The 14,757-nt window shown below is 38.6% G+C and overlaps 1 protein-coding gene across 4 annotated transcripts in view; it reads right to left on the reverse strand.

Annotated features, from left to right (window-relative positions):
• The window catches only part of atm (ATM serine/threonine kinase), a 57,849-nt gene that overhangs the window by 4,646 nt on the left and 38,446 nt on the right, over positions 1–14,757 (reverse strand). For 3 of the 4 annotated variants that reach the window (XM_052576106.1, XM_052576105.1, XM_052576107.1), the window contains 16 exons: positions 14,564–14,718; positions 12,631–12,735; positions 12,140–12,259; positions 7,710–7,944; positions 6,725–6,895; positions 6,535–6,654; positions 5,355–5,572; positions 5,047–5,254; positions 4,168–4,296; positions 3,945–4,085; positions 3,536–3,674; positions 2,986–3,068; positions 2,160–2,300; positions 1,914–2,030; positions 1,504–1,653; positions 135–300 (listed from right to left, as the gene is read on the reverse strand). In XM_052576106.1, the coding sequence (XP_052432066.1) occupies positions 135–300; positions 1,504–1,653; positions 1,914–2,030; positions 2,160–2,300; positions 2,986–3,068; positions 3,536–3,674; positions 3,945–4,085; positions 4,168–4,296; positions 5,047–5,254; positions 5,355–5,572; positions 6,535–6,654; positions 6,725–6,895; positions 7,710–7,944; positions 12,140–12,259; positions 12,631–12,735; positions 14,564–14,718 (2,398 nt within the window). The remainder of the gene's footprint in view (positions 1–134; positions 301–1,503; positions 1,654–1,913; positions 2,031–2,159; positions 2,301–2,985; positions 3,069–3,535; positions 3,675–3,944; positions 4,086–4,167; positions 4,297–5,046; positions 5,255–5,354; positions 5,573–6,534; positions 6,655–6,724; positions 6,896–7,709; positions 7,945–12,139; positions 12,260–12,630; positions 12,736–14,563; positions 14,719–14,757) is intronic. The other variant, XM_052576108.1, reaches the window with a different exon arrangement.

The raw sequence follows: 14,757 nt of genomic DNA on the forward strand, positions 1-14,757 counted from the left end.
GTCAGACACAAACGTAACTATTTTAACACAAATTCTAATTAACTGCCCATCAAATTCATGAAAAAAATCGGAAAAACTGAGGCAAGCTGCAGCTCTTTTCTTTTCCTATGGGTAAATAATAGTATTCCGTGTACCAATGGAAGAGGTGGCCACACTGCGGGTGTACGCTAGCCGTCTCTCCAGCCACACTGCAGGGTCCAGAAAGCGCTCCATGCAGAAGTATCGGAATACTGGCCGGAAGTTCTGACACACCTCAGTGAAAGCCTGCAGTTTGCCATCAAATTCCAGCCGTTGAGCCTCCTAAACCATAACAACGAGAACATAATGAGACAAAATGTTTCATAAATAATCTTTTTGTAGAGACAATCTCTAATACTCAAGTAACATTTATTTATAGGGGTGTAACGATTAACTGCGAGCTGTAAGAAAACTGATTCAAATATGTGACAATTAAAATCGGTTGAGATGCAAAACAAATCACGATTCAATTAGGGGTAGGAGTTAATATGAATGTATGTCTGGGGGGAACTTACTGTCTTTTAGATGGTATTTTTTTCTTTTCATCTTGCCTCTGTATAATGCATATTAAAGTTCATAAGTACGGCACTGCTTTGTTTACATTAGAAACCAAGGATACGCTTTAAGCGCCACCTGCTGGCAGAGAGTGAATCTGCGTCTCATTCAGCTCGCCTACTGTTTCTGTTTCATGCAGATATTTTTTTATGTATAGTTTCACTAAACTGAAGTCAAACCATTCTGTTTTTGTTTCAAATTTCAATTATTTTGTTTATATTAATAGATTTTGTGTTATTTATTTGATTTGGGGCTTGTTTTAAAATTTCTATTTGGTTTTGTTATTTAGATTTACATAATATTAACATTTTGTCATTTAGTAGACGCTTTTATCCAATGTGACTTACAAATGAGGACAATGGAAGCAATCAAAACCAACAAAAGAGCAATGATATGCAAGTGTTATATTAGTATATTATAATGCTGTTATATTTCAATTTCACAAATAAGCGTGCAGCATTTTGTCTAACAGTAATAAAAGGACACATTTAATTCATAACTTGTCTTAAATCTCATTTTGTAAAAAAAAAAAAAAAAAAAAAAAAAAAGAGTAAAAACAAAATTGTGAATTGAACCGTGAAATCAAAATAAGTGAATCGCATCATTAGTTTAGTGAATCGTTACATCATTTTGTTTGTTTTGTTTGTTATAGCATTTAGTTTGAAGCAGCTTCATATTAATAAGCAGATAACAGTGTTAATGTTGCAAAATTAATCAGTTAAGAAACAAGCTGTAAAGCAGCTCTACAACAGACAATAATCAGTGTGATTAATCAGCTAATTTAGTTGAACATTCATTTAATTCAGTTCAATAAAAGTGTTGCGAAGTTCATCGACTATAAACTAGTATTCTTCTACTCTTCCAAAACAGTTTGGGACTATTAATAGTATACTGCCTGTGAGAATCAATTGAGCTGATAAAATTCAGTACCATCATTTTCTTGCGACAGGACATGTTGGGCCAGTCCTGTGGGCGGAAGCGTTTGTGCGCCCCCTTCTGTGGGTCGACCAGGAACTCCCCAATGGGCACAGTGCCAGAACACCACTCCAAAACACCACTGCGCTGGGAAAATGGCACCACCTGGTACAAACACACGGTGCTGATGAAGGCATGTTTACATATATTATAGCAGTGGTCTAAAATAAAATGCATACTGGACACTTGACCTAGTAAGCAGACGTACATTGTCAACATACAAAAAAAAAAAAAAAAAAAATGAACTAGTAATATTTAACAATTTAACAAGTAACTTCATGAAAACATCTGCTGGATACTGTTGGTAGATATTTTAGTTCATAAAAACAGATAGTGCTAGGATAGTGTATTAACACTGTCTTTACTTTGTAACGGCGGATGTTGAGTTTCCTTTTGCGAGTTTCTGCGTTGCGCTGCAGGAGGGTGGAGCACATGTGAAAGACCTGCTGCATGACTGCGTCCTGCCTCAGATCATCCTGACCCTGTGTCACAACACACAAACTCACTTCAGATTCAAACATTAAAGACTGACCAACAAACTGACATACATTTCAAACAAGTCTGACTAAGATGTGGCAGAAATTAAGCAAAACAAAGCATGAAAAGCAGACCTTGACTAGCTGTCTCCTGCTCTTGCCGTCTGAACCCACACAGTCGATTATCTTGGGTAGGTTGACACCTCCGGCCAAGTGAAAGTGAGGTTTAAATGACCTGATAGTCACAAGGTCTTCATATCTGCCTGATGGATCCACCTGAAAGAAATGGCAACATATATAACAAACTTAAGTAAGGCTACGTTTACACGACAACGATGTACTCAAAAACGTAAAAAATTTTCCCTTACGTTTTTTTTAAATGTTTCACGTATACATGACAATGTAAAACGATTTCAAAATGGTTTGCGTTTACACACATCCACGAAATGGCCAAAAAACGCTGTATTACGTATTCCAGACCAGTAGTTGGCATGGTCACCTTTTTAGGAAACAGTACCTGTAGGGAATTGACGATTATATGCTGTATATGATGCGTTAGTTGTAATATTGGTGAAGTAAATCCACACTTTACTGAAGAAACATTAGCAATCTCTTGAGCAGCAACAACAGCTGTTTGCCATTGTTGTGTAGTTTGTTTGTGCTTGCCTTTTAAATCGACACGTCCTACACATGTCTACATACCTAAAATGTACTATGCACGCGTAACTGTTTTAAAAAATTCCCGTATTGGCCATTTTCAAAAACTTGCACTTTGAAACCCGATTTTTTTTTAAACTGTATATATATATATATATATATATATATCTGTTTTCAGTCCCCAAAACGTTGTTGTTGTATAAACGAAAACACATAACAAGTTGTTGTGTAAATGGCCTCTAAAACCACATCACAAAGTGCACAGGCTTCTCTGACGAAAAAAGACATTTTTGACATTTTTCACCTTGATGTCCATGGTGGGAATGATGACATCATCAAGGTCTTTGATTTGCATAATGGGTTGTTCGGGTGGAATAGGTATGGCTTCTGCAAAGACAGTATATCAGTCAGTACAGAATCTGACATTTCCATACCCATTTTTTAAAACAGCTGACATTGTAAAGCACAATACAGTAAACATTGATAGGAAACATAATTACTAATAAAGCCAATTAGCTGGTGCTTTTGTCCAAATTGACTTAACGTACAAGTATCACAAATTCAGCGAGTGTAAAACAGATCTTAAGACACCTTATAAAAGAAAGTGCCTCATATGAGGTTAAATAATGAATCCACTGCAGGATATTATATATTTGATTTATTTCATGAGAAAAAATAAGATTCATAAAAATATATATAAACATTTAAATTTAAATAAAAATGCCAGGTTATCAGTTATATGAGTTATCAATAAACAGTGGATTTGTTGATTTATTGATTCAAATGATTAGGAAATCAAGTTCCTTAGCCATAAACAGAATAGACAGGAAACAACTATAAAAACTTGTACTCACTCTTTTCAGTTTTATGGCGACTGGCATCCATGTATGCCAAAGTGATGTAGGCATTGCAAAGCATCTCAATGTCTTTAACCATCTTGGCTCTCGTTTTACGAACCACGTCAATAATCTTACGAGCGACAATAGCCCGTTCCTACACATTAACACATTTACACAAGGTTAATCTTTTAGTTAAAAAAGGACACAATGCTACCTTAAAATGTCTGGATTTCTACATAGCATTTAGACATCAAGCCTATATAAAAATATAATGGGTTGAAATGAAATGACTGTAAACGACAAAATATAAATATCATTAATCAAGATCATGGATTTCAAACCTAAAACTATACCATTTAATTTTTGGTAGAAATGATACTTTAATTTAGATTTATTTCTCAGCTAGGTTTCGGAGTTCTCATACCAGGTCCAGAGGTGAAGGTTGGCGCGCCGAGCTCTTGGACGATCGACTCCGAGAGAAACTCTCATCCTTGTTGGCGTTGACCAGTGCCAAGATGATGAAGAGAGTGTGGTGGGGGTGGTCAAGAGATGACTGACAGATCAGCTGATGAGAGAACACATTTCAGTTGTGAGTGTATATTTCAGCTTGCACTTGTGAGGTTTAATTCACAGGAGATGAACGTTACCTCATTTAGAACGTGATAGAATCCCACGTCCTGTGAGGTCACAGAGCTGGACACTTTGGTGCCCATTCGAGCCGCTAACTGATACATCAGGGGCAGGAACTTATATGATGGGATTTTCTTTACACCACGCTAATATAAACACAGAATTGAAAGTTGTGTGACCCACAAAAGTGCACAGTGCAATCCATAGGTGACAAGTCCTTATTTAGAGCGGCTTCAGTCCCAGCCCAACTAAAATATGCTATTATGCAATTTCTATATTACTGATTTATTTTTTCAAATGTATCCTTGTAATCTTTCATTGAAAACATAATTGCGATAACATATTTTCTGTGATGACGTGTATTGGGTAATATGTTTATTGGGCATTAACGCTTGGACTGAAGCAACTTTTACTATTGTTTTTTTTTTTTTTTAGGAATTTTTCCCACCACAATAAAAATCATAAACTTAAGTGTTGAAATATCTTCCTACCAAGACAATATTTTTGGGAGATATAGAGTGATATTTAAATGCATATTTTATGAAAATGATTGGTCGACCCTTATAAAACTAATTTAAATAACAAGCTATTTGAAGTTCATATTATTTTTGCCCATTTTAATACCAGCAACTGCATCAAATTGCATATTTTACTGGTTTGTGGCGTTTTCTTTTTTCTCCTTGAGTATAAGCTCCATATTCTCTAATATGAGTCATAAAAGCCTGATAAATCAAATAAGATACTCAAAATAAGCACATATGCATTTTTCTTTATCAATAAATTACAATTTTCTGATTATCATTTCATATGTCAGGCTTTACAGGGTTAAGAAGTAACAAAATAGTAAGGAATTACAACACAATGACTTTTTTAGTACATGGCAGCTGCTGTTATACCTTCATCATATCATTTACAGCTTTGACATCAGCATTCTCCAGCCAGAGGGAGGCCAGTCTGAAGACCCAGGTGTCATGTTCCTCTCCCAGCTCCAGGCACTGAATGTAGTTCTCCACAGCTTTGAGGAGGAAGCGGTTGCGGTCGGTCTGCAGGTTAGCCAGCGCCTTAACGTCCAGCTCTAGTTCCCTCTGAACTTTCACTGTGTATCTGCACATGAACAAAAGAAACATGTATTTTTCATCATATATTATATACATCATATTGTCTTCTGTAACCACTGAGCAAGAGATTCCTAGGACATGCTGACCTGTTGTTGCTGACCTTCCTCTCCCGCATCAGGTCAACTTCCTCTTTGGCTTTTTCCAGAAGAGCTTGCTTGTTCTCAAACTCCGATGACTTCATGTAGTTTTCGATGCTTTGATACTGTGCATCAGAGAACCGGGCAAGCGAAAAGAAAGCCTGGGTCTTCTGGCTCTGAAGTTTAGCATTTGAATCGCCACAGTGGTCCTCAATGACCTCCACAGCCTGTCCAACAACAACAGACCATTAACCCAAACACGAAGACCATGCCTCTTTGATATAGGGCTGCATTTTTCATTATAAAAATTGTAATTCCTAAAATTTTATAAAGATCCAGGTTTGCTGTGTTTGTTTGTAGGACATCTTAATTTGACCAAAATTGTGAGATTATATATTAATATGGATATCAATTGTTTTTGTTGTAGTAATTATTAAATAAAATATAAAATACCTAACTATTAATATTATATTTATTAATAATTATTATATTAAATTGAAATAAAAAATAAGAAATATTACAAAATTATTTAAAGATGATTTTAATTTACACACACACACACACACACACACACACACATATATAAATCGCATGGGTCAGAATTATTATGCCAAAAGTCATTAGGATATTAAGTAATCATGTTCCATAAAGATATTTTGTACATTTTCTACCATAAATATATAAAAACTTAACATTTGAATAGTACTATGCATTGCTAAGAACTTTGTTTGGACAACTTTAAAAGCAATTTCTCAAATTTATTTGCACCCTCAGATTCCAGATTATCAAATAGTTGTATCTCAGCGAAATATTGTCCTATTCTAACAAACCGTACATCAAGGGAAAGCGTATTTATTCAGCTCATGTATAAATCTCAATTTCAGAAAAAAAACTACCTTATGACTAGTTTTGTGTTCAAGGGTCAACTTTATAGGGGTCCCTTAAATCTTCACTTTTGTTGATAAATAAATCACAGTTTTTGGATTTAGATATTCAACATATTAGCCATATCAACTAATTGTAGAGCAGCCCTATTTTGATATTTACCACTGTACAGAATTATGACGATATTCACGCAGAACAGGCTTTATAACATGATAAATGCAATGACACTAAATAGGGAAACTTCAGAAATAAAAACTAATTCTACGTTAATGAAATCCTTTTATTTCCTTGTATAATGCCTTACCCTCTCCAGATATTTCTCCAGTATGACAGCAGGGCTCTCCAGACAGGATTCAGCCAGCCAGCTTCCACACAGTCTCAAGCACTCTGAATACACCGGCACCACAGCAGGGTTCACACACACCTGCTCACATGAAGAGTTGTTCAGCAGATACGCACCTGTGAAATGCCACCTTAACCACACTTCCACTCACCAGATCCTCTAGTTCATGGATCATCTGTTTGAGCAGCCCCAGAGCCAGCCCGTGCTCCTTCTTCACCCAGAACACCTGCGCCTCCTCCAGCTGCCAGGCCCATGAGCTGCTGCCGCCACCAACACCTACCAGACGCTGCCGCTTCATGTGGAAAACTGCTCGCTCTGCCAGCTAGAAGAAGGTTTGCGGAAAATAAACAAGTCAGCCAAGCATAAATAATGCTTGACTTGCGATGTTTCTCTTTGCACATGTACAGTATTTATGTGAGGCATCTGTATAGCTTGTATTCTTTTGAGCTTATGTATAAGTAAACATTTATATATATAGTATATTTATAGTCAAGATCTGTCAGTAAGTTCTGTTTTACTTCATTGTTGTATGTCTGTATTTTTGCAGCACCGTGGACCTGTGAGACACAACATTTCGTTCCACTGATTTGTTGTTTATGTTCACTCTTACTTCTCCATGTCAGTCGTTCCCTTAGATGCATTTGAGCACAAAACTCTGCAGATGTATTTTTGATATTGTCTAATAATCCAAATCTAGCTGTATACACTATACGCACAAAGGAAATGCCATGCAATTGATATTATGGCTACAGATGATATATTGGTATGGATGGTTTGGTTAATTTTAAACTGACTCTGTGGTTCAACCATATATGACTCTTATTACAGTGGCAATGGCCAGCTCAAACATCTTTTGAAAGAGGTAATGCCCTTAAAATGAAGTGTTTGTGACAGAGTTTAAATCATTTTTTATGAAAACTAAAAACAAAATGCTTTGCTAACTGCCTAATATAAAGATCTAAATAGGTTAAGAAAAAAAACATTATTGTTGTCAAACTTCGTGGAACATGTTCAAATGTTAAATGAACAACATCAATGACAAATGTTCATAGCAAAGAAAAAATCATCATGCGAAAAGCCAAAAGCTTACATAAGCAAACAAGACATCAAAGTCACGCATGAAAATATAGAGAGACCTGCGTGTTGCCAGCAGAACGAGCCAGCTTGCACAGCTCCATCAGGTGGGAGGAATAGGCAGAAATCAGGCAGTTCTTCCGGTCTGGATCTGTCTCTGAAGAAATCAATGTTTCCTGTATCGAGGAGCGCAGGGCTAAGATGGGCTCGACCAGGCTGAAATCACTGTCAGTTAAGAGATCTGAATGCTGTTGCCACTTCCTGTACACTTCATTAAGGCTGGTGTCAGTCACAGGCCTGTCAAGAACAGAAATATAATATTAATGTAGGTCTATGATATTACACTGATTTATTGCGTCTTGTTCCCTTTCGAAAGCTACAGTCGATGCTGCTCAGCGCATTGGGAAACGTCTTAATTGTGTAACACGTTGATAGAATTGACCCGGAGGTATAGAACATGTTCCTCTTCCAAGGAGAGAGTCGGGCTATTACAGCAGATACTTCCTGGTTCCCAAAAAGGGTGGGGGAGTGCGTCCAATCTTAGATCTTCGAGGCTTAAACTGTACAGTCAAAGCACTCAAGTTCAAGATGTTAACCGTCAAATCGGTCGTGTCGCAAATCTTACATCACGATTGGTCCAAGATTGGTCCAAGATCGCACTGTTCGTCAGTGGCTTCAGAATCCACAGTGATTCCTCGGGGGCTGTTGCACATGAGACCGGAGACCGGAGGATCATCCAAGAGCCAATCCTCGAAAGCAAATAAAAGTGACACGCAGCGGGCTTTGTACTCTATCTCTGTGGCTCAGACCCTGGTCCCATGCCTTGGGTCCCACTTTAGGGGCACCGTGTCGTCGCAGACTGCCAATGACAAATGCCTCCCTGATGGGCCGGGGAGTGGTCTTAGATAGTCATCCAGCTCAAGGGGAATGGGAGGGTCATCAGCTCGATTGACACATCAATTGCCTCGAACTGATAGCCGTATTTCTGGCTCTGAAATATATTCTCCATCAATTGAGGGGCTGTCATGTCCTAGTACGGGTGGACAACACAGCAACAATCTCATATATAAATCACCAGGGGGGTCTGTGCTCACGCAACCTGAACAGAATAGTGAGGCAGATTTTTCTTTGGGCCCAGGACAAGTTCCTGTCACTCAGGGCAGTTTACATTCCAGGGCATTTGAATGTGGGAGCAGTTTTACTGTCCAGATAGACACTACCGACGGCAGAATGGAAACTCTTCTTCTCTCTGAGTCACCCAGCCCCCCTGGGTCTGGATGCGATGGCGTAAAATGCGCCTGTATGCGTTTCCTCAAGTTTCTCTGCTCCCGGGAGGTCTATCCAGTGTTCACCAACAAGGGTCTTGCCACGTTGATAGTGCCACTTTGGCCGAACAGAGTGTGGTTCTCGGAGATAATATCTCTCCTCGACGGCTCACCATGGGCAATTCCGGAGAGGAGGGACCTTCTGTCTCAGGAAGAGGGCACGATATTCCATCACAGGCCCGACCAGTGGAATCTTCATGTTTGGCCCCTGATGGGTAACTATTGAGAAACACAGGGCTTTCGCCATTCTTAGTGCTAGGGCTTCCTCCACCAGACAGAGTTATGCCAGTAAATGGGGTGTTTTTGAAAGGTGGTGTGTTGTACACAATGTAGATCCAGTCAACTGCCAGATTGCTTCAGTTCTGGACTTTATGTGGCCCGTTCTTTCGTCTTTCCATGCCTTGATTGACGGGATGCCACTTGGGAGACACCCTCAGCTTCCTTCATGGGGCCAGACGACTGAGGCCTGCAGTAAAAACCAAAATGCCTTCTTGGGACTCGAGGGTCTTGTTGAAACCCCATTTGAATCTTTATAATCAGCGTCTGATAAACTTCTGACTCTAAAAATGTTTTTTCTCATGGCAATAACATCTTTAAAGAGAATTGGGGATATGCAGGCTCTGTCTATCTCACCATCATGCTTAGACTTTGCCCCAGTAATGGTGAAAGTGATTTTGCATCCTGATCCTGATTACCTGCCTAAGGTTCCGTTTTCGGCTGTACATCCGGTCATTTTAGAGGCCTCCTGCTTTCCGCCGTTCACAACGCCGGAGCAGGAAAAAGCTTATAGACTGTGGCCAGTCCATGCTCTTCAGACTTACATCCACCGCACTAGCCAGTGGCATAAGTCAGAGCAACTGTCCGTCTGTTATGGTGGTGGTAACAGAGGAGCAGCTGCCACAAAGCAGACCATGTCTCATTGGGTTAGGGATGCTATTGCTCTTGCTTATGAGGTGTGCGGTCAACTTTTGCCTATAGGTCTTAGGACTCACTCCACCAGGGGGGTCGCCTCCTCTAGTGCTTTAGCAAGGGGTGCCCCCTTACAACGGGTTTGTGATGCAGCAGGTTGGTTTTCTCCGTACACATTCATAAGATTTTATAGTATAGATGCTCATGCTACTCCGGGCTCTCATGTCCTTGGGTCAACATCACAAGCTAATGTCTGGGGCCTTCTTGTGGTTTTGTGAGCACACCTGCACAAGGTCCAGACATTTTCAAGCACGGTGGCGTGGGTATTCTCATTCCCAATGTGCTAAGCAGTGCAGCATCGACTGTAGCTTTCGAAAGGGAAAGTTCCCAGTTACTTAACTGTAACCTTGTTCCCTGAGAAAGTGGAACGAGATGCTGTGCTGCATTGCCGTGCTGAAGATGTCCCAAGACTGGTCTTCAGACAAAATATCCTGTTGATGCACCTGTGGCTTACCTATTTATAGCCCCATGTTGCGGGCGTGCACCGATGACGTCATCAACCGAGGCTATATTACCTCCGGGTCAATTCTATCAACGTGTTACACACATTATTCACAGCTGGTCACGATTAAGATGTTTCCCAATGCGCTGAGCAGCACAGAATCTCGTTCAGCTTTCTCAGGGAACAAGGTTACAGTTAAGTTCTATAATAATAATAATAATAATAATAATAATAATAATAATAATAAACATTTAAAAAGGAATTCATAAGAACAATAAAATAAACAAAATTTCAGTTAAAGGGTAATTGAGCCATAAAACATTTGAGCCAATTTGTGTTTTGAGGTTATAGCTATTTATGTGTAATAATTTGTTATTTGGGGAAAATTAAGGGGCAATGCACTTCCAGATCTTACAAAAAGCCTTTAAGTTTTAGCATGAAAAAAAAGTTTGCTTTAAATTTTTAAGAACTTTAAAAAGCTTTGAAAAACAAATTTTTAGAGGGTTTTTTTTTATGTCTATATAAAAGCTAAAGCTATTTCTTATAATTTCCATTGATCTCAATAGCAGCAGCTAGGCTGACCCAGGTCCAGTGTTTATTAGTATTTTAGTATTACTGATACACTATTATAGTTTTTGTAATAATATTTTTAATTAGATTTTATTTTTATATCTGACTGTAACTGTGCTTCTTCTGTAGCTGCCCCCAGACTTTGGAGATATTTGCCCATCTCGATTAGACTGGCATTATCTTTGTTTTTAAATCTAACTTTTCTGTCTGATAAAGCATTTAATACTTGAAGCATTTTCTATTGTATATTATCCATTTTATTATTTTGAAGCACTTTTTCTTTTATGGTAGTCTTCTACAATTTTAATTATTTCTGTCTTATTGTTTAATTCTAGCTCTTTATGGTTTTAGTTATTGTAAAGCACATTGGTTTTTAATCGCGCTATATAATTAAATTGTCATTGTCAAATATTTTAAGTGACTATCAGTGAGAATGATGCTGCTTGTACCCTGTAGTTACAATTTTTACAAGCAGGGGCAATTCTAACCAGCAAAGAATTGGCCCTGACTTAATACAGAAACAGGCCCAACAACGGTTGTACTACCTTCGCCAGCTGAGAAAGTTTAACCTGCCACAGGAGCTGCTGAAACAGTTCTACTCAGCCATCATTGAGTCTGTCCTGTGTGCTTCAACAACTGTCTGGTTTGGTTCAGCTACAAAATCAGACATCATAAGACTACAGAGAACGGTTCGAACTGCTTAAAGGATTATTCGTGTTCCCCTGCCCACCCAGAACTGTATACATCCAGAGTAAGGAAAGGGGCTCAGCAAATCACTCTGGATCCCTCACATCCAAGTTACCCCCTTTTTGAACTTTTGCCATCTGGCTGGTGCTTCACAGCCTCAAATACCAGGACAGTCATGCACAAAAACAGTTTCTTCCCCCAGGCAATCTGCCTCATGAACAGTTAAATGTTCCCCACTTACGCAATAAAAATGTGCAATATCCTTATATTTATTTGCAATTTTTTGTTTTTATTTTTTGTCTGTGTGTTGTTGTTTCTGTGTACTGGAAGATTATGTCACTAAAAACAAATTCCTGTGCAAGCATACTTGGCAATAAAGCTCTTTGTGATTCTGAAATATCAACAATAATACTTTTAAATTCTTACATTTCTTGAGTTTTTTATTTGGTAATTAGGAAATAGAGCTTTTGCCTTTATGACTTTAAATGTGGAATCTGACCTGGAGAAAAGCTCCTCGACACTCTGAAGTTCACTAATTCTCTGCAGGTTACAGAGAGCAGGATAGAGCGAAGACACGGCCTCCAGACTACCACGACACAGCTCCTCGACCTCATGACCTCTGACAAAACACAAACACATATGAATCAGATAGAGGACCATCTACATCTGTAAATGGTACTTATGGCTGTTCACACCATGAACTATAACTATAAAGATAACTATTAGCATCCAAAACACACAATAACGTTCTTTTTAAAAGTGTGCGTCAATTAAGTTGTCTAAATCTCAGTCAGGAGACTCTAATTGGCTGTCAATGTATTTATCATTCATCAGCTGGAAGAAAAATCTAATTATATTGTTCCTTTTATTATTAAAGTTGTGGGGTGGCCTTTGGTATTCTCATAGAATTAGAATTATTAAAACATTATAGTTAAAGTTATTGTTTTTGGTATGAACGGGGCTTAACACAGGGGTGAGTAGTCTAGATACCTGGCGTAGTTGAGGGTTTGCTCAAATAGGGACAATTCTCTATCTCTCAAAGCTTGGACGGCATTGAACAAGGACTCATTGATGCCAGGCTTCAGTTTCTCATTTCTGAAAATGAAAATAAAAATAAAACGATAATAAAAAATAATAGATAACAATAATATTTTAATATCTTACATTTTTATATTTAATTATACATTAATTTTAGTGGTACAGTAGACTATATATATACACAATGCCCTCCATAAGTATTGGAACAGTAAAGTCTTGCATTCGATAAAGACACACACAAACCAGGATGAAGATGAGGAAGCCGACTCTGAAAGAAAAGCCATGCAATTTGGATGATAAAGAAAAGAGGAAGTCAATTAGATTTACTATTGGAAAAACAAAGAGCATGGAGAAATCAAGAGCATGGAAACTACTGGTGACATCAGCAACCAACAGCGACCTGATCAGCTGAGAAAAACAACAGTAGTTGATGACAGGCAAATCATAAAATCTGTGAAAATGAACCCTAAAATACATGTTTGTAAAATCACCAACAACCTACAGAAAGCTGGGGTGATGCTGTGTCAAATCTACAGTTCGCAGGATAAACTGACACTGAATTACAGAAGATAAACTGCAAGATGCGAACCTCTGATCAACACCAAAAATAGAAAGGCAAGATTCTTCACAAATGTGAGCCAGAAGAGTTTTGGAACGGAGTTGATGTACTGATGAGACAAAGATTAAATTTATCTAAGTGATTGGAAAGCAAAAGTGTGGATAAAAAATGGAAATGCAAATGATCCTAAGCATACAACCTTATCTGTAAAGTTTGGTGGAGGTGGTGTCATGGCATGGGCATGCATGAGTCTCTAGAACAGGACCTCTTCATTTTAATGATGACTTAGGGCCCTATCATACACCCGGCACAATGTGACAAGGCGCAGCGCAAGTGTGTTTGCTAGTTTCAGTCCGGCACCGTTCGCATTTTCCCATCCATCGCCACGTCGTTTAATTAGCAAATGCATTTGCGCCCATTTGAACGTTACGCCCATTACACATTAAGAGAATAGGGACAATCCATTCCAGAAATGCGCCTGGAATGCTTTTTCTGTCGTTTAAATAGCAAAAATGGATTTGGACACGCCTTGAGTGGATCTGCGCCGTGCGCCTTACACTTTGCGTTTAGATCGTTAAAATAGAGCCCTTAATGTATGATGGCAGTAGCAGTACAAAAATCATCTTGGCAACCAATATTTAAGAAAATGGCACCAAACTCATTAGAAAGCACTTCATATTGGATCAGGACAATGACCCAAAACACTATGCCAGTTCAGTCAAGGACTTTATCAGGGCGAAGAAATGTAAAGTCTTAGACTGCCCAAATCAATCTCCAGATTTAAATTAGATTCAACATTAATTTCACCAGCTGAAGAGGAGACTAAAGACAGAAACTCCACAAAACAAGCAACAGTTGGAATTGGCTGCATTAAAGGCTGGGGCAAAGCATTTCAAAGCAGAAGACCAGGAGTCTGGTGATGTCTATGGGTTGCAGACTCACTGCTCTGATTGCATGCGAGGGATCTGCAACTAAATATTAGCTTTTAATCTTTTACATCTGCCTTAAATTCAACTGTTCCAATACTTATGCTCACATCAAATAGTGGGATGAATTCTAAAAGTGATGTCCTTTTTATTTGGTGTTGAAAGACCTAACAATAAGATATTACATTTTGTAGGTTTGTTGCACATCTTTTAATCATGTTTGCAGATGTCTTGACTCCACAGCAGAGAAAGCTATTTTGTCTTTACTGTTCCAATACTTATGGAGGGCACTGTATACCATGGTATAAAAGGTACAATAGAATATAAACTGACTGACATGTTTCCAACTAATGCAAACTTCTACTAATGCATAATAATGCTTAAGAGTGTAAATACAGACCCACACCTCTCAGGCAGGTCACAGTCCCACTGTGTGTTTCTCCACGCAGCCTGAAAGCGTAGCTCTCGTAGTTCAGGACCCCACTCCACCCCTTCTTTCTCCAGCCCATGAAGATACGTGCTTAGAATACTACACAAACCAAAGTTCTGCAGACCCTGAGAAACACACAAACTAACCACTATTGACCAGAGATC

Source organism: Carassius gibelio, chromosome B15 (genome assembly GCF_023724105.1).
Source record: "Carassius gibelio isolate Cgi1373 ecotype wild population from Czech Republic chromosome B15, carGib1.2-hapl.c, whole genome shotgun sequence".
NCBI lineage: Eukaryota > Metazoa > Chordata > Actinopteri > Cypriniformes > Cyprinidae > Carassius > Carassius gibelio.